Source organism: Aulonocara sp. 'chitande type north' Nkhata Bay, linkage group LG3, assembly GCF_057382095.1.
Source record: "Aulonocara sp. 'chitande type north' Nkhata Bay isolate Kocher_YH1m ecotype deep benthic linkage group LG3, A_spYH_male_GT1.1, whole genome shotgun sequence".
Lineage (NCBI taxonomy): Eukaryota > Metazoa > Chordata > Actinopteri > Cichliformes > Cichlidae > Aulonocara > Aulonocara sp. 'chitande type north' Nkhata Bay.
The window spans coordinates 38,158,605-38,177,049 of record NC_141346.1 but is presented as its reverse complement, the minus strand read 5'-3'; the positions used below and the strand labels follow the sequence as shown (position 1 = coordinate 38,177,049).

The 18,445-nt window shown below is 42.1% G+C and overlaps 3 protein-coding genes across 11 annotated transcripts in view; 2 read left to right on the top strand and 1 right to left on the bottom strand.

The window, feature by feature from the left end:
• Positions 1 to 1,642: 1,642 nt before the first annotated feature.
• On the top strand, positions 1,643 to 3,466 carry msmp1 (microseminoprotein, prostate associated 1). Its single transcript, XM_086279668.1, has 3 exons — positions 1,643 to 1,810; positions 1,937 to 2,045; positions 2,780 to 3,466. Exons 1-3 carry the CDS (start codon positions 1,708 to 1,710, stop codon positions 2,970 to 2,972), a joined length of 405 nt encoding a protein of 134 aa, XP_086135794.1. The 5' UTR covers positions 1,643 to 1,707; the 3' UTR covers positions 2,973 to 3,466.
• rgp1 (GP1 homolog, RAB6A GEF complex partner 1) lies at positions 3,343 to 8,925 on the bottom strand. 7 transcript variants are annotated; one of them, XM_086279640.1, is made up of 11 exons: positions 8,637 to 8,924; positions 8,328 to 8,443; positions 8,006 to 8,098; positions 7,772 to 7,917; positions 7,294 to 7,427; positions 6,894 to 6,977; positions 6,560 to 6,709; positions 6,069 to 6,215; positions 5,675 to 5,802; positions 5,353 to 5,530; positions 3,347 to 3,905 (listed from the first exon to the last, which is right to left on the bottom strand). In XM_086279640.1, exons 5-11 carry the CDS (start codon positions 7,421 to 7,423, stop codon positions 3,682 to 3,684), a joined length of 1,041 nt encoding a protein of 346 aa, XP_086135766.1. In that variant the 5' UTR covers positions 7,424 to 7,427; positions 7,772 to 7,917; positions 8,006 to 8,098; positions 8,328 to 8,443; positions 8,637 to 8,924; the 3' UTR covers positions 3,347 to 3,681. The 7 variants fall into 7 exon arrangements, with proteins under 7 accessions (XP_086135736.1, XP_086135745.1, XP_086135755.1 ...); XM_086279619.1 differs by lacking the exon at positions 7,772 to 7,917 and having other exon boundaries at positions 3,344 to 3,905; positions 7,970 to 8,098; XM_086279659.1 differs by lacking the exon at positions 7,772 to 7,917 and having other exon boundaries at positions 3,345 to 3,905; positions 7,964 to 8,098.
• A 174-nt stretch (positions 8,926 to 9,099) lies between these two features.
• The window catches only part of gba2 (glucosidase, beta (bile acid) 2), an 18,992-nt gene continuing 9,646 nt past the window's right edge, over positions 9,100 to 18,445 (top strand). The window contains exons 1-7 of one of the 3 annotated variants that reach the window (XM_086279568.1): positions 9,100 to 9,209; positions 9,827 to 10,494; positions 15,012 to 15,103; positions 15,372 to 15,487; positions 16,220 to 16,438; positions 17,207 to 17,446; positions 17,628 to 17,730. In XM_086279568.1, coding sequence (XP_086135694.1) covers positions 10,301 to 10,494; positions 15,012 to 15,103; positions 15,372 to 15,487; positions 16,220 to 16,438; positions 17,207 to 17,446; positions 17,628 to 17,730 — 964 coding nt within the window. In that variant the 5' untranslated portion in view covers positions 9,100 to 9,209; positions 9,827 to 10,300. Of the gene's footprint in view, positions 9,210 to 9,243; positions 9,701 to 9,826; positions 10,495 to 14,796; positions 14,902 to 15,011; positions 15,104 to 15,371; positions 15,488 to 16,219; positions 16,439 to 17,206; positions 17,447 to 17,627; positions 17,731 to 18,445 lie in introns of those variants that run through there. The other 2 variants (XM_086279576.1, XM_086279586.1) reach the window with 2 other exon arrangements.

The window sequence follows — 18,445 nt, the reverse complement described above, 5'->3', positions numbered from 1 at the left end:
ACGTTATGAATATGAAGACACATGTTTCCAGTGACCAACTGTGATAAGAGGAGCAGTTCAAACTTTATCTTTGATTGTTGTTTAAATGATTTGACATGGACCTTTTGGGATTTTTTTTTCAGTCAAATCTTTTTCTTAAATGTTAGCTTAGTTACAGTGGGGAAATAATTATTTGATCCCCTGCTGAACAGTTTCATATTTTTATGGTAGGCTCATTTTACTGGAGAGAGACGGAATATCAACAAAAATTCCAGAAGAGACAGGCTGAAATAATAAAATCCGTCATCATCATTACCCGTTTCCCCTTGGGGGTTCTTAATCAAGATGACTGAGCTCTGTTCCCTATGTTGCTCCACATCCTGCTAAGGAAGCAATCAGGAAAAAGTGAGAACAGCCAACATCTACATTAACACACACTCTTTTAATAAACTCTGCAACACAGAATTTAGGTTTAAATGACAAATAATTAGAAATTGTAAGCAGCTGTAACTAAGGTTTTCATTATGATACAGTTAGGATGGCCAGTCTCCCACTGTCCCTCCACTTTCCACAAACTGTTACTTAATTAATTCTCCCAAAAATCAACTAAACCCAATAAAAAATCCCTCCAAAAGAAATGTGTACGTCTTTCTCATTTAGCTTTCAGTATCCATCATTTATTGATACTGAAGCTGGAATTGTGCCTTAGGCTCATTAAACTCCTGGTCTCTCGGAGACACTCCCCAAACATACTTCCATCATATAGCAGGAAATATGTTATCATCCAAAGTCCCATGTAAGTGTTTACATCAGATTAAAAGAAATCTAAATCTACAAAAGCCCTTGATCTACATTCACATATGTTGTTCCCACATCTGACAATTCATTCCTTCCCTTTTAATTTGATTACATTTAGACTCCTTTCAGTATTGAATTTCATTTGTATGGTAGCAGTTCACAAAACAGTCACCTGAAAGCGCTTTTTAGATTGTAGTGTAAACACCTCACCACATGAGAGAGAAAACCCCAAGAATCAAAGAATTCCCGAAAAGCAAGCAGTTTGGTGAAAGTGGGAAGGAAAAACTTCCTTATAACAGGAAGAACCATTCAAAAGCAGAACAACCATGGAGAGAGAAGACCGCATTGAACGACACACAGTTGTGGCATATGGACACTATGGACATATGTAGCTGCCAGAGCTGAAAGCACCTCGCAGAATCATGATTATATATTTAAAATTTATATTCGGCACATTTTCTGGGGCTGTGCGGTGATCCTCACAAAAACCAAGAGGGAGGCTGAATGATGATGAATCATGTTTTACATTTCCATCGCCCTCTCTCTCCACCTCCTTCTCTCCTTGGACGTAACCGCTCTTTCTCTCTCTCTGCCCTCCATCTCACCTCTCTGCTACCCTTCCCTCTCTTAGTCACCGCGTGGATGTGTCATTGTTTCTAACACTTCGGAGGTTCATGCCTGCTGAAGCGCATCGAGGAGATCTCCAGAGTGCCAAAAGCGTGCCAAGATACAACTTTACCCTCCCCTCTACACAACACCTCCACCTCCTCATTCCCAACGGATGGCACCGCTGACACTCTCCACAGCCAAGTCTGTGGGCCACATGACGGTGCAAGCCACACCTCCACGCCATGGTCATGAACCCTCAAAGCATATAAATGAGGGAAGAAAAGGAGAAGCGGAATCACAAGCTGACCAGACGTGATAAAGATGGAGCTCTTCAGGGTTCACTTGTTGCTTGGAGCCGTAGGGTTTCTTCTGTGGACCAGCGGTGGCTCTGCTGCACCCATGGAGTGCCACTTCAGCTCCAGAGGTGAGATCCAATTCTTTATAACCCTTTTTAAAAAAAAACCCCAAACATTTACCTTTAAAAAAAACCCATCAGTTTATAAAAAAATGTATTATTTTGAGCTCTTCCCCCCACCATGTGTTCGTCCAGCTCTGTGTGTGTACGAGGGGAGGCACTACTCACTGGGTGAAACCTGGATGGACAACGCTTGCATGCAATGCACCTGTCTGCACCCTGTTGGGGTCGGTTGCTGTGAGACGTGAGTACACAAACAGACGGTGTGATTTGGTGTCCAGATGCCAACATTTTCTAAACCGCATGGTTTAAAGAGACTGAGTGACTTTGTTTTCATGGTGGAACAGCAGTTTCACCAGATGTTGTTAGTCTGCAGGAATCTTGTCTGTGTGTTTTTTTTTTACTGATATTATTCTAGTGTTACTATTGTAAATCACAGGTGGCTGCGCCTTACTTTGCAGATACTTTTAAATATTTTAGGTAATGCTTTAGAAGCCAAATATGGTCATATTTAATGTTTCTAATTACATTTTATCACAACTTTTATAAGCTTCTGTTTTTTTTTTTCAATAAAACAAATTACATGTTTTCATTTGGGCACATAAAAATATTCAGATTTGACAAAGTGTTTCGAGTTTTCTGTGGGTACCCAAAAAAATATCCCAGGGCTGTAGCAAGAATGTCACTAACCTGTGCAATCTCTGACTCAAACACACATAGATATGTACATATCTATGTTTTTAGATTCTATTTTTACTCTATACTTTATTTGTTAGAAACTCTTTATTTTTGTATTTTATGAGTACTTAGATTGCTTTCTTTGTACTGAATGGGACCGCATATAATATCGTTGTGCTTTTGGCAAAAATAACAATAAAAATGAGATTCTGATTCTGAAAAAGTTTACATTTTAAAGCGTGAAGTGAGAAGTGCAAAGAAGGTTTGACACGCTTTACCTTCCTCTTAATTACTGCCCAGAGTGCATCGGCCGGTGGATTTCCCCGCATGGTGTGAAGTGCAGGTGGAGCAAGTGACCTGCAAAGTGTCTCTAGTCCAGTCAGCTGACCCCCGCCTGCCCTGCTCCCCGGGTCAAGCGAACAAGGACCCGAGCCATGGATCGCTTCAGCTGCAGCAGCATCTCGAAGGCTGGAACGCAACTAGCACTGAGTAACTCTGCCGCCACTCTGCCTGCCCATGGAGCCGATACTCATTACAGTTAGATATCCATAACCATTACTCATCTTCAGTATATGAATTATTCATGTAGGGAATATGATGCTTAGCAATTTTTAAGCAAATGTGCAGCAATTTACACAAAATAATTTGAAGTCTTAACAGATGTAGAAAATATAGGTCCCTGCCTGCTTTAGAAGCATTTTAATTTCTGTTTACGCTTATATCAGTTAGCAACTTGTCTAATCCCAGCTGAGCTTCTTATGAAACTCCTTTTAAGTTTACAGGATTTTAAAATGCTAAATAACATCAAACCGTTAAGTGTTTCTTTGTTCAAAGATCCTGATATTAATCCAACTGCTATCTTTAATTAACCCACTGATGACATTCTGTAAATATATAAATGTACTTTAATATAAATGTCTGTTCAGTTTGACCTGTTTGCTGCTGTAACTCATTTAACCTCCAAATAAAAGTGTTGTTTACATGAAGAAATGACAGAGATTTAAGTCACGCTTTTAATTTTCTCTTACATCTTGATTGAGCGTTTTGCTCCAGATGAAAGAAAAAGCTCTGATTAACCATCGGAGGAGAGTCTTTGTTCTTGAAATGTGCATCTACATCTCTCTCTCTCACTCACACACACACACACACACACACACACACACACACACACACACACACACACACACACACACACACACACGTTAAATGGTAATGGTGTTGGTCCCTGTAAACTGGGACACGTAGGAAGCCAAAGCCGGGTTGGTGGGCAGGACTTTGATCGGTAGATTCCAGCTGAAGGTGTCCACATCCACATGCTCCGCCCCAGCCCACACTGTGACCTCTGATTGGTTCTGCAGGACAGTGGGCGGTTCCATAGGCTCCCGGGCAGTAACGAATTCAAAGTGCAGGCGCCACCTCAGGGTCACTAAATAAACAAAAGAGCCGGAGTAAGTAATTTTCTTTTCATATACATTCTATGAAAAGTACCTAGGTTTATGTGTAGATGTTCCCGGTCGTGTCCTTTTTTACTCTTTTGCCGGCACGTTCCTACATTTCTTAGTGTGCAGCCACAAGGAAAAATAAGGAATGCTCGTCACCCACATGCTTGTAAAACTTTCCATATTAATAGGTGTGAATCATTTTTATTAAAATTTAGTCACTGCCTTAAGGCACTGTAAACCCACACTGGTTTTTGTGTCCTTCTCTTCTGTGGTTAGCACATTGAGTTTACGTGTAATTGATATTGTCATTATCCAGGTTCAGACTACACAGCATCAGCCCGATTATGACTCAGCCCAGCTTACACAGGGTGTTGTTTTGGTTCAGAAACAAAATGTGCATCGTGCATAACAACTGATCATTTTATCCTGCACTCCATCAAATAATGGATGAAAACTCACACTTCATCTGGGAAGCCTGGCCGGTACTTTAATAAAAACGTTAAAATACTGCCTTGGAACATCTGCTACAAATTATGAGTGAGAAGTAAGTAAGAAGCATTGGGTGAAGTTTAGCCCCTTTATCTTAAAAACATTAAATTTTACAAGTATTAGAATTTATTATAATCTTTGGCTGTCATACATAAATATGAATATTTTGAAAACTACATACGAAAATGATGGAGAACATCTATTTGATATGGCTAACACAAACTCACGCTTTCTGAAAGAGGTTAATATGGGTTTAGGATGTGGTGTCATACCAGGGGAATATCGTATTCGATTTAGATGAAACTTTCTTATTCAAACTTTAATATTTATGAAATCCTTGGCCTGCATTTGTATAGCGCTTTTCTAGTCCCTAAGGACCCCAAAGCGCTTCACACTACATTCAGTCATTCACCCATTCACACACACATTCACACACTGGCGATGGCAAGCTACATTGTAGTCACAGCTGCAATGTATTTATGAAATCCTTTACTTATTTTGAACCATATTTTGTGCCTTGCATATGAGAAGCTACAATATCTAAGTCCTCTACCTGCAAAACTATGTTTCTACAGGCCTGTGCTGCAGAATCTGCTGTCAGCAATAGGACATTCATTCTATCTGAACTTCATCCACACTACTGAGAGTCTATATGGAGCCATAGTACAGACACTCAGAAAAGTTTGAAGGACTTTTCAAGATTATGTCATTTTTAGATGCCTTCTGAAAATGTATGCAAGGAAAACATCTAAAAACATCCTGACATTCATCGCTTGAAATTTTTTTCAGAAAACTAATGATAGTAGGAACCTGGAATTGTGCTTAGCTTATATAGGCAATTGATGAACTATGCCTACTTAGTTTGTATGACACTGATCTACAAGTAATTGTTGAGATATGATTGAGCCGTGAGTCAGACATAATTCAGCTTGAGTGACTTACCAATGTCTCTGCTGAAACCCGGCGTGACATTCAGGGGTATGGGAAGAGAGAAGTGGCTGAAGGCCGTGTGGAGGCAAGACTCCAGATGTCGCCCGTGTCCAGTCACACTGGGAGTTTGTCCTGGTCTACGCTGGTACTGCTGCTGGATCTCCTCCTCACTCTGAAGGCTCACTGAATACTGAAACACAAACACACACACACACACACACACACACACACACACACACACACACACACACACACACACACACAGCTTTAGAGAAAATTCAAAGGGTGACTGAATTGGAAAGTGCATCGTATGAAAATTGTAGAGCAAACACACCTGCAGGCAGGGAATGTCTCCCTCTGAAAAGTTAAACGTGCCGATGATGTCCTCCCCGAGTCTGTAAACAGTCTTAAAGATGCAGAACTTTGCTACTTTCCCACGCATGTTGGTGATATTAAACATATCTGGAAAAAACAAAGACACACACATCAGATGTGGAGACACAAAAAGAATCTGCTGCTTTTATTTTTGCCTTTCAGGTACCGAATGAAGCCACCATTTTATAGATGTACACGCTTATGTGAATGTAACAACTAAAATAGTGAGAAAACAGTTTAATTTGTCAAAATATTCCCAAAGAAAAAAGGGGTGACGCTTACGTTAAAAACAATTTGCACAAACTAGAGTTTAAACTCCTGCAAAGAGCAGAAGGGCAGAGAATTCGACTCACGGGGGTAGCGCCTCGAGGTGGTGACCATTAACATGTCCAGTGCTCTCTCCAAAGGCCGAGAGTCCCTGCGGCTCACTTCCTCTTCCTCCAGGAAAGGGTTGGAGGGGCAAACCTCTTCATCCTGGGGAAATGGAGGCTCTGGCATGCCTATGTGGGTACATGCAAAAAACACCAACATCAGATAAAAGATTCTCATTTTTTAAAGTCAATTTTCTTGGCAACGTTTTAAGTACTTTCTATAAAGCAAAGAGCTCTGGTAACTGTGACATAATCAGACTCTTTTTGCTGTCCAGAGAAAAATGAAAATCTACATGCCTGGTTAAGAGACCACAACAAAAGTTTATATCCACAGTATTTTTTTTGCCAATACTTCTCTGGTTTTGCTGTCGTTCTAATATTATACTACAGCCGAAGCAAAGATCTTTCAACCCCTGTTTCTCTGTGGCTACAACTGTAAAATGAAAGCCAGAGTCGGTCAAAAGTCCATTCACCTTGCAGAACCAACACTCTAAAGGGAACACGAAGTAGCTTGATGGGCGAGTTGACCCTTTGACAGCCAATGGTCAGTTTGTAGACGTACTTCACCGCCTGACCACGGAAACTGGGAGGCCCATCAATGGGAACAACCTCACTGTATGAGTCTGTGAAAGAATGACAATGTTTGCAAGACTGAGTCTCACACACACAAATGAGATAATGCTATGTATGGGAAACCATCTAGAAACCTCATCATTATTGTGTTAAGTGTTTCATTCTTTAACAGCAGTGTAGATATTTCACTTCACATTATTGTTAACTTTTTCCCACAAATGTAAAGACATGTACATGTTTTACTCTCTCCAGGGTCCAGGCGCAGGTCGCAGAATAATATCTTAGGAGGAGTGTCCAGCACACACTGCCCTCGTTCTCCTGGAGAACAAAGCAGGAGATGTTAAATGTATTACACACTAAGAAAGCTATGGAAAAAAGGCTACTAATATGTTGCTACTTTTCATTGTGTGTGAAGACTTGTTAGCAGACACAGCAGCAAATTTATCCAGTATTGGGGATGTTCTTTTTTAAATTCACCTTGTGAACCTTGCATGGCTGTAAGGCAGTTGGATGTATGACCCATACATCCACTGAAGTGGTGTCAATATGCAAATGTACTGTTTATAAGATTGGGGAAACCCAGATAAGTTTATACTATTTCTGCCAGTCTTAGATTTCATATTTTATTTCTTACCTCTGCTTGGGATGAGCACAGTCTCGCTCTCAGCCTGGACATCCTGTTTGTTGCCCTGAGCCGGCAAGGCTACTCTGTTCTCACTTGCATGAAACTGACAGTGGATCTGGGCACTGGCCCATGCCAGCATCTCACTGGAACAAAAATCAGAATCAGACAACAAGGCTTACACAAGGGTACAATTATTTCAGTGTCCTCTGTGTTACAGTCTACCAACAACACTAGGTCACAAGACACCATATAAATCCTAATAACTGTGTTAAAAGAAGTGAAATAAAAAAAAACAACTCCTTCCTGTTTTAGCTGCTCCGTTTACAGGTTACCACAGTGGATCACCCGCCGCCACCTCACCCCATCTCCAGCATCCTCTGTTAACCCAACCCTCCTCCTTCACTACATGAATCTCCTCTAAGGTCTTCCTCTTTTCCACCTGCCTGGGTGGATAGTTGATCCCAGGAATTTAAGCTCCTTCACTCACCTGTCTCCTTAAATGTTCACTTTTCCATCTGTCTCCCTCTCATTCACACACATGCATTTTGTCTTGCTTCTACTGACTTTCATTCTTCTTCCCTCCAGTGCATACCACCACCTCAGTACTCAGGGACTCTTGCCTGACCAACACCACTGCAAACAAGAAGGGGCACAGAGAAGATCCCTGTTGTAATCTTACCCCTACCTTGAATCCATCTGTCTCTCCTACTGCACACCTCACCACTGTTTTGCTGTCCTCATATATTTCACCACCATCGCACGCTTTTTCTAGATCCTTCCAGAAGACGTGTAAATCCTTCTAACCTTCTCTATACTTCCCAAGGAAATAAAGAAATCATTTAGATTACAAAATATTCTAACAGCAGGATATCAGAAACGTGTTATTATTAAGAATCCTTTTCTGTAAATCTTGCCAAAACAAAACCTACTCTAATTAAAAGCCCGCATATTAACATACGACAGTCAAAACAAAGAATAACACATGGCTGATATTCCCTTATTTTTAATCTCATTGAACAAGGAGCAAACTTGTAAAATCCTACCTGCTCGCCGAGGTGGAAAGATGAGACATCGGGTTGGTGAAAGTTACAAGACACTCCATGAGCTCCCCGGCCAGAAACACTGAGCCTCGGGCCATAGAGGCCACAACCTCGATCATCTATAACGTTACGAACCGACAACGCTACTTTAGAAAATGAAAAACGTAAACGATAATATCGTGAGCACATTGCAGTTCTATCTGATGTACTTTTTTTGTCGTTACAGTTTGACCTACATACAGCCAGTATGAATTTCACTTGTTGGCCCTCTTTGCTAATGACTGTAGTTTTAAGGACAAGTTTATCACATACCTTCACTTCACGCGATACTGCGGCAAAGCAAATACGCAATGTTCTCCCCGAAGAAACCTAAATACACTTCTTGAATAAAAGTATACCAAATTTCTCAATTCATGCCAATCCGAGCATAGCTTACTTAGCTAGCATTCCAGCTGGCTACAGTAAACAAAAAAAAATACGTAGACATTCTGTTTCCGGTGCTGTTTTACCAATCACGAACAACGGGAAACAGAAATAAGATTAAGAACATATAAGAATATATATACATATATTTTTCCTTTCGTACGATATTTTAAGATTACCTTTAAAATAATACGTTATTTAAAATTTGGATATATTAAAAAATATAGTAAGCGAGTGTGTGACGTTGCTATGGTAACATATACGGAAGGGGTAAACTCAGTGATTACAAAGAATCTTTGATTTGTAGAATTTATGTTGAAAGTTTTAAATTATAACAGACAAAAATTTTGAATATTCTGTTGAATTTCATATTCATATTATACCATGCATACAGTGTCAAGTAGAACTTAAATGAATAGTTGAAGACCAGAATGACTCCACTCCCCCTTTTCCGTCTAAATGGCATGGTCTCCACCGGAGGCTTTTTTTTTTTTTGGCTTGCACTCTCGTTCCTACTATACCCAGAGTCAGCTTTGTCAGGCATTATTAACTGCTATTTATTACTCCGTGTAATCGTAACAGTTAACGCTTCCTCTGTTAGATCTAATAAAAAGTTAGTGCTCTGATTGAAGCTTGGCGCTATCGAGTTTAAAAAAAGGGGCGCTATCAGAACGTGGCTTGAGAATATTGATGCCTGATAGACAACGAAAGGGGCAAAGGTTTCTCGATATCTATGACAGGCAAAAAGGTTTTGCATACTGGGCGCCGAGCTAGCAGAAGCTACAGGCACTTCACTGAGATCCGCTCGAGTCTGGATATGGATAACGCTGTCCCTCTGGCATTTTCAAACTCATTTTTATGCGTCTCTTGCTCTTAGAAGCGGGCTAACTTGTAAAGTCGCATTCTGTTGCACGGCTTTAAAGCAAAGAGGCGTTCCGTGGTCACCGTTTAAGGTGCGATTATATTGTGTGTTTTCGGCGTTGCAGCTAACCGGCTGTTACTTGATGTTGGCCCCCTGAATGTGCACAGTGTAAATGTGATTGCCGCATTTTAACCATTGCTTTTTGTTCTGTTCTTAGGTGTTCCGGCTAAAAAATTCTGCTGGTATTTCGCCGTCAGCTATCCATCCACCCATCCGTCGGTGCTGACAGCTGCATATCCACATCCGGACTCAGTGCTGAGGAGTGGGTGGGGAGGGGGTCGACCAAAACAGAAATCAAAGGGTGGGGGGTTGCATCAAGACGCCCATGAGGATATGAAAACACTGGATGAATGCTACAACTAAAGAATGGCACAGGAACTTCCAACTTAAATTTGGATTCATTCATTGAGCAAGCCTTAAGAGCTTATCAGTGGAGAACAGGTTTAACCCACTGGAATGACACCGGCGCTTTTATTACTCCTGAAACCTGTGACTGACTACCACATTAGTGGTTTTGGTCCGTGGTGAAGGCACTGTAAGCTGGCTCTGGCTACAATAGTTGTTGGCAACTCCCTGCTTGTAAGTGTTTCAAGACCTGAAGTTTCATTGTCATTGTTTAAAAGTCTGCAAAATGACTTCAGAGTGGAGTGAGAAATCCACAGCAGACCTCATGAGCAGGTATGTCTCCAAGGAAATGGGATACAATGTGCCCAAGGAAGGTTGGCGTATCTGTCTGGCGCACGAGTTCAAGGAGAAGAGAAAGCCCTTTCAAGCAAAAGACGTCTCTCTGGCCAACATCTGGGGGCATATCGGCCTTGGAGTCAGGTTAGATCTTTTTCTCAGCACACCCTGCCTGCTTCATGTTACACCTCAATGCAGCCAGCCTTTTTATTATTCACTTTACAATATTCATGTTAACATGGTGGAGAGCCATGGGAGGCATCAGACTATAGTGTCACGTTTCTCAGATCACACCTGAGCGCAAGCCTGCAAGTGCAGTGTTGACCTGAAAATGTTACTGGTGCTTCTCTGAAAATTAAGCATCAAGACGGCCAGCTGCAGGAGTCCATTTTTTTTAGTTTCTTCTGCAGTGCTCCCAGCCCATCAGTTTAGTTTACTCTGGAGCAAAATCCCAAATGATGCTCACAAAAATCTTATTTACATAAGTTGAACTTTTTTGTTGCAATACATACAAGTTCAGCAGTAATGCAAAATGTTCTAAGGGTTTCCTGTGTTAATAAATATAGTAGTTAAACCTCTTTTCCTATGGTCTGTCAACTCTGGTTCCAGGTCAGTGCCAAGTTCAAAGTGCATGTCATTTATGGCTCTTTGACTTTAAAACCTCTGTAGCAATAAAGGCAGCGAGCGAGGTTAAGCATTCACCATCCCACAAACATGATCTTAATGCTCTTAATGTTGCCTCCACCTAGAGAGAAATATCCAGCCTGGCCTTCAACGCCTGTAGTGACTGTTTTTTCTGAAACCTGCTGATATCTGAGATGCAAAGTAGTACATTCTGCAGCTTTAGTGGACTGTACAGCCAGCTGTGGTACTGTTTAAATCCTGACAATGTGCCTTGACGAAGGAGTATGTGTCTGTCAGAGTGACTCTGCGAGGCTCACCAGTCATTAGGACTGCTCCTTGACTTGGGAAAGAAAAGAAAAGCTAGCTAGTTTCCCTACAACTTAATTGGCACACTGTGTGACACAGTGGACTGTTTTTCAGACTCACTGTGGAAAAGATGCCCGTTTGAGCTCACACAGCTTAGGTTGAGGTTCACAGACTGGTCTGCATTCATAGATCTGCACCAGAGTCTGGCCATTGTTTGCTTTTGTACAGAATAACAAAATCCTGACAATGGCCTACCCTGCTGTAGCTTCAAATAACATTGTTTAACAAATCCTTTTCACCCTGACTGGAGCTGTATTGATAGACCATTTCTGGTTTGAACTCTGCTCTGAAGTTATTGTTTGGAACTACACTGTCATGCACAGCAGTTCTGCTGTTGCACAGGATCTTCCTCACAGCAAGTAGAAAGCTCTCTGTGGCTGAAACCTTAACAATAATTCTGGTCTGTTTCCTATTTTAATGCTGCACAAGTGTTGTTTGTAATTCAATTAAAAATGTATTCATATAGCTCACCTGACTGCAAACAATAACCGCAGATGGTTGCCCCTCCCTGAGCCTGGCTCTGCCCGAGGTTTCTTCCTGATAAAGAAAAGAGTTTTTTCTCCCCACTGTTAGATACATAGTACAGTAGTACAATGAAATTGGAAAAACTGTCCTACGTCGGCACTACATATAACACAACACGACACGATATGACACATCACAACGCAACAAACAACACAACACAGTATATTAACTTAGTATAAAAAAGAAGAATAAGTGTATGTGTATTGCACACTGTTATTATTGCACATTAATTATTATTGCACCTTGTTATAAATATAAATATTATTGTTATTGTTTTAAACATTGTTACCTCCCCCTAAAAAGTCCAGGGAGGTATCCAGTCAGGTCAGCTATTTACATTGATCAGGGCTATTGCCCTGTTGTAAAAGCTGTCCTTGAGTCTATTTGTTCGGGACCTCAGCAGCCTGAACCTCCTGCCAGACGGCAGCAGCTTAAACACCCGGTGTCCTGGGTGTGTGCAGTCCCGTAGGATGCTGCGTGCCCTCTTGAGACAGAGTGCTGTACAGGTCCTTCAGGGAGGGACGAGGATGTCCAATGATTTTTTGGGCCATGTTGATGACCCTCTGGAGTGCCTTTCTGTGTGCTGTGGTGCAGCTGGAGAACCACACACCGATGCAATATGTCAGCACACTTTCAATGGAGCAGCGGTAGAAGACGGTCAGCAGCTCCTTCTTCAGGTCCATTTTTCTGAGGATTCTCAGAAAGTGGAGACGTTGTTGGGCCTTCTTTAAGACCGCAGAGGTGTTAGAGCTCCATTGGAGGTCTGTGTCTATGTGCACACCCAGAAACTTGAAACTGGAGACCCTTTCCACGCACTCCCCGTTGATGCTGACAGGCTGCAGCTCGGACTTCCTCCTTCTGAAGTCAACTACCAGTTCTTTTGTCTTGGTGGTATTGAGGTCCAGGTTGTTATCTGCACACCAATCTGACAGCCTCTGAACTTCAGCTCTGTATGCCGTCTCATCTCCCCCTGAGATGAGCCCCACCACGGTGGTATCATCTGCAAACTTGATGACTGTGTTGTCTGGGTGGGAACTAACACAGTCATGTGTGTACAGAGTGTACAGTAGGGGACTCAGTACACAGCCTTGTGGAGAGCCGGTGTTGAGGCTGAGGGCTGAGGAAAGATGAGGCCCCACTCTAACTCTCTGTACACGGTCTGAGAAGAAGTCTCTGATCCAGCGGCAGGTGGTGGAAGGAAGTCCAATTTCCAGCAGTTTAACTATTAGTCTGTCCGGGAGTATCGTATTGAAAGCAGAGCTAAAGTCACCAAAGAGCAGCCTGGCGTAACGGCCCTGCACTTCCAGGTGAGAGATGGTGGTGTGGAGCGTTGTAGCAATGGCATCTTCAGTTGATCTGTTAGCTCTGTATACAAACTGGAGCGGGTCAAGTGTGGGTGGCAGGCAGGACATGATGTGACGTCGGACCAGTTTCTTGAAGCACTTCATTATAACAGGTGTTAGAGCAACTGGTCGGTAGTCATTGAGGCTGCTAATGTTAGTACGCTTTGGCAGTGGGACAATTGTGGCTGACTTTAGGCACGGCGGGATGCAGGACTGGGACAGTGAAGTGTTGAAGATCTTAGTGATGACCCCAGCCAGCTGGTCTGCACACTCTTTTAGGACCTTTGCGGTTACCCCATCTGGTCCGGCGGCCTTCCTGGGGTTTACTGCCCTCAGTGTGCGCCTCACCTCATATTCCTGCACTATGAGGCTTGGGCTGCTGCTGCTGTCCGATGTTTTTGCTGCTGCTGCCTCTGGTCCCTTCACCTCAAAGCGTGCGAAGAAGTGGTTCAGCTCCTCCGCAAGCTCCGCGTTACCCTCAGTCAACGTGGTATTGCCAGGTTTGTAGTTGGTTAAGTGCTGAACTCCCTGCCATACCTGTCGTGAGTTTTTGGTGCTGAAGTGGTCTTCGATCCTTCTCTTGTACGCTGCCTTGGCCTCTCTGATGCCTCTTTTCAACTCAGATCTGGCTGCACTGTACTGCATACCATCACCGGATCTAAAAGCGGTGTCACGTTGCTTCAGCAGGACCTGGACCTCTTTAGTCATCCAGGGTTTCTGGTTGGAATACACCCGGAGACGTTTGTCCACAGTGACACTGTTGACACAGAAGTTAATATATGAGAGCACTGATGTTGTGTGCTCTTCAAGGTCCTGATGTTCGAACACGCTCCAGTCCGTGTTTTCAAAACAGTCCTGTTGCCAAAGTACTTGCTCATAGGAGTTCATATGATTTTTTTTTTGTTTTTTTTTGTTATCGTAGTCTTTACCTTAAAGTATAACTCGCCTGTTGAGGCAACTGTTGCTGTGATTTAGCTTTGTATAAATAAAATGGAATTGAAATGGAATGGGCTCAGCGGGGCAGTCATTTGCTGCGACCATTTGGGCTGAGGGGAGGGAGATAGAAGAAAAGACACACACTGTGGAAAATGATTTTAAATGAACAACTTCCTATATTAAAGACCACCTAAACTGACATCATAACGATGTAAAACATTAACCTTTATGACAAAGAACTGAGGTGGTCTTTTGTGCTAAAAAACTCATATTTGCAACTTGTGTGACATCCCATCATCGGGGTCTCTGCGGCTCACCACTTTGGCTTAAAAAGGTATTCTTTGATGACTGCCACTGCAGATGCCTATATCTAAATGTATGTTAAATGTAACGAAGGCTCGTGCTAAACAAACAGTCTTGTGCTATAGATCTTAGATCAGAGTGCAAACAGATTAATGACTCAACTCTCAGGCTCTGAAAGCAGTTTGAATTATTTTGTAACGTGGCCTAATTATTTGACAATGTATTCTTGCTTGAAAGGAAGTGCGGGGCCCACCCACACATTTACACATGCTAGAATCCAACTGTCACTTCGACTACCTTTGCAGGCACTTCCGTTAAGCAGTTGCACAACTCTCTTTTTTTCTCACAGCATGCTGGTGTGTGCAAATTGTTTGATTCAGCTTTGGCTGAAAAGGTGCCTTTAACACAAAAACAAACGAGCAAGGAGAAAAGGCGTGCTCATGTGACTGACCTGGTAATTTTCTAAATCTCTGATTGTTAAAGCATTCCCAATCAATGCTCTTCAACAAAACCAGATCAGTGTCTCAGTATTTCTAGATATTCCTGTTGCTTGTGTTCATCCAGGTATCTAAAGTTTTGGTACAAGAAGACGCAGGTGGAAAAGAAGGCTCCATTCATTGATATGTTTGGTGCCCAACCCTTACGCCAAATCTACGGTGAGTGTTTTTACAGACTGAGGCTCAAATTTTTTTTGCAACTTTTTTATGATAAATCTTAACATAAAACACAGTTCTGTTTACTTTAAATATAATCATGATCAATAGTGTGCAAACAAATTGGGATCATTGAGAACCTGTTGAAGTCTCACAGTAGGAAATACTTTGCAACCTCACGGAGAGCGACCAGTGTGTTTGTAGACTTTCCTGTCATGCTGCTTAGGATTATGCAGTTTTTGCAATGTTGACTCTGTTCTCTGATTTACAGGTGCTCCACTTGGCGGCATTGGAGGAGGTACCATCACAAGAGGTTGGAGGGGGGAGTTCTGCAGATGGCAACTTAATCCTGGGATGTACCACTACAAAACAGTCATACCCAATCAGGTGATTACAGTGGCTGACATGACAGGATGAATTCTGTAATGAACTGAAAAAACAAAAACAAATTGGATTACAATGCATTTTTGTTTCTTTGGAAGTCAGAAAATAATTTCCTCCTATTGCTGGCAGAGTCTCAGTTTACAAATAAGTACCTGCTTATCAGCTGGTGTAGATATCATAAAAACATAAAAAGCTGTACAATCCATTTTCTCATGCAGTAACTACATTGAGCTAGAATGTTTTGAGAGAGGGTGTGACTCCACGGTACTGGAACAACCCGCACACGTGTTTTTATTGTCACGAGCACTATTGTTGTCTTCATCTCAGTGTGCAAATGGCAGCTGGGAGCACTTTCGCCTTGAGAAATATCACAATGTAGAATGACAAGGCAGACAAAGTAAGCACTTCCTTGCTTAGATGACATGAGAAAAATATTTGAGCTGTAACTTCAGTGGTCACTGGGAAACAAACTGCACTCGTAGAATCAGTCAAACCTGATTTTAAAAATGCTTAAAAGGTTTGGTGTATTTGCTCCAGGTTTTAAAAGCTTCTCATCAAGACTTTATGGCTTTACTAATAGCTTACATTTGGGCATCTCTGGCTAATGCCTACAACACTGAACAAATTGAGTTTTTTTTTTTTTGTAATGACTGTGCAAATGTTTTGTCTCCAAAGACATACCATAAAACGATTATCTGTCAACATGTCCCTCTTCTCATTTTTCTGTGTTCACAGTTCACTGTGTGTTTGCGTCGTGAAGGAAAAACTGTTTACCAGCAGGTGTTATCTGTAGAGCGTCCACCTACATTACAAGGCTGGAACTGGGGCTACTGCGGGGAGTACGCCTTCTATCACGCCTTGTATCCTCGCGCCTGGACGGTTTACGACCTGCCAGGACAGAACGTCACCCTGACCTGCAGACAGATTTCCCCAGTCATCCCTCATGATTATCAGGTAACCTACAGTTGAACTCCCTCCTTTATTGCACTCAATTTGTAATTTTTACAAGGTAAAAAGCTGGTAAACTGCCGTTAAAGTGCTTAAAAAAAAGTCCACTATTACCCAACAAATCAAGTACACCAGCGGTCCCCAACCCCCGGGCCACGGGCCGGTACCGGTCCGTGAGTTGTTTGGTACTGGGCCGTGAGACTTGAGGCTCGGGTGGGAAATTTATGGTTTTCAGAGTTTTTACCGTTAACTCTGTTTCCCTCGGTCTTTCCTGTGTTGTAGTTGTGTGTCTTGTGTAAATATTTATTTCAAAATGATACCATAGCGACCAGAGAGCATTAAGGCTCAGAGAAGAGGATGTTACTCTCAGTGTTGTTGGCGTGTTTCAGGAGGACGCTGCTAATAAAGTTACACAATTACACAGTGAATTTGTGCTTATTATTATATTTACAAAATACAGTTTTTATCTTGGTCGTATCATTTTATTTTGTTGTATTTAACTGCGACACCTTAAAGGCCCGTCCGTGAAAATATTGTCTGACATTAAACCGGTCCGTGGCACAAAAAAGCTTGGGGACTGCTGAACTACACCATACCACACCACGGTATTTATAAAAAAACAAACAGGGATGATCACAGGTGCTGCACAGTGAAACCACGCATAAAAAGACGGATGAACAGGATGTTCATTAGCAGATTATATGTTCTAATAAGGAATAATACTGATGTGTTAAGGTTAAGGTTAACTCATCATCTACATCTACATCCTCTCAGGACTCAAGTCTCCCAGTTGCAGTATTGGTGTGGGACATAGAGAACAAGAACGAGTACGATCTTGATGTCTCGATTATGTTTACCATGGTCAACGGATCAGGACAAAAGGACGACAAGTGTGTCGGACACTGGAATGAACCATTTCACCTGGAGAAGGAGGGGGAGGCGGTGTCTGGGGTCCTACTTCATCACTGTACTGCAGTGAACCCTTACACTCTGTGCATCGCAGCCCGAGAGCAGGTATGATTTTTAGCAGCTGTAAGAAGGTTTTTGTGCTAACTAGGCGTACAAGTATTTCCCTGGGAATGAACTCTGGACTTTTAACAATAGTCTCTGTTGTTTGGAAATGTAATCTGTTGGTATTAATGAGTATTAATCTTTAGATTTGCCAACAAGAGTGTGTTTGTGTGCACGTTACCAGTCTGACAGGGAGATCAGCCACCAAACAGCGTTCAGTCCAAAGGGACCCTGCTTCAGTCTGTGGAACGACCTCATCGATGATGGACGGCTGGACTCTCCTACAGGTCAACACTTAGAAAAATATACTGTGCAGAGAGGAGACGGATGTCTAAAAAGTAGAATGAAACAAGATTAATGCTAAATAAATCCCCACTGTGGCATTAAAATTAGTAGAAGAGAACACAAAATGTTTTATAGATTTTAGTGTAACCATATTTAAAGTAGCTTAAAAAGATGTGGAATGAAAGAAAACAGTAGTGTGTGAATCAAATTTTATTTGATTATAGTTATTTATTAAATTGTGAGTCATCTTTGCAGGCATACTTGCCAACCTTGAGACCTCAGAATTAGGGAGACATTCAAAAAAGAAGGGGAGGGGCATACATATACATATGCATACACATATACAAATTTTTTTTAAAGTAAGTTAAATGTCACCGTTATTAGCCTACTGTCCCCCAGCTGGGGCTGTCCAAATTCAGAGGCTGCATCCACCTGTGGACCCGGCCTTTGTGGTCTAAGTGGGCCGGGTCCTCCGAAAGCCGGGTAGGCCAGTAGTGAGTGACTGTGACGATCTCGCCTTTAGAATTACGTCATGAGCTCTCTTGGTGGAGCTCCTTGCTATCTAAATATAACCGGACGCTGACGTAAATTCTCGACTATCTTACACTTCTGTTTAATCAGTTTTCTGTTTGACGTTTATTCAGCTGTGTGAAAACCCGGAGGAACCCTCCTGAGGGATTAATAAAGATTTATTTAATCTAATCTAATAACTTTAAT

Excerpts from the sequence above, each read along its gene's own strand:
- msmp1 (XM_086279668.1), top strand. The coding sequence starts at position 1,708 with ATGGAGCTCTTCAGGGTTCACTTGTTGCTTGGAGCCGTAGGGTTTCTT. Across the intron at positions 1,811-1,936 it reads GTGCCACTTCAGCTCCAGAG|CTCTGTGTGTGTACGAGGGG; the intron begins GTGAGATCCAAT and ends GTGTTCGTCCAG. Across the intron at positions 2,046-2,779 it reads GGGGTCGGTTGCTGTGAGAC|AGTGCATCGGCCGGTGGATT; the intron begins GTGAGTACACAA and ends ATTACTGCCCAG.
- rgp1 (XM_086279610.1), bottom strand. The coding sequence starts at position 8,443 with ATGATCGAGGTTGTGGCCTCTATGGCCCGAGGCTCAGTGTTTCTGGCC. Across the intron at positions 5,803-6,068 it reads CACCTCGAGGCGCTACCCCC|ATATGTTTAATATCACCAAC; the intron begins GTGAGTCGAATT and ends TGTTTTTTCCAG. Across the intron at positions 3,906-5,352 it reads GGGTTTCAGCAGAGACATTG|TGACCCTGAGGTGGCGCCTG; the intron begins GTAAGTCACTCA and ends TTGTTTATTTAG.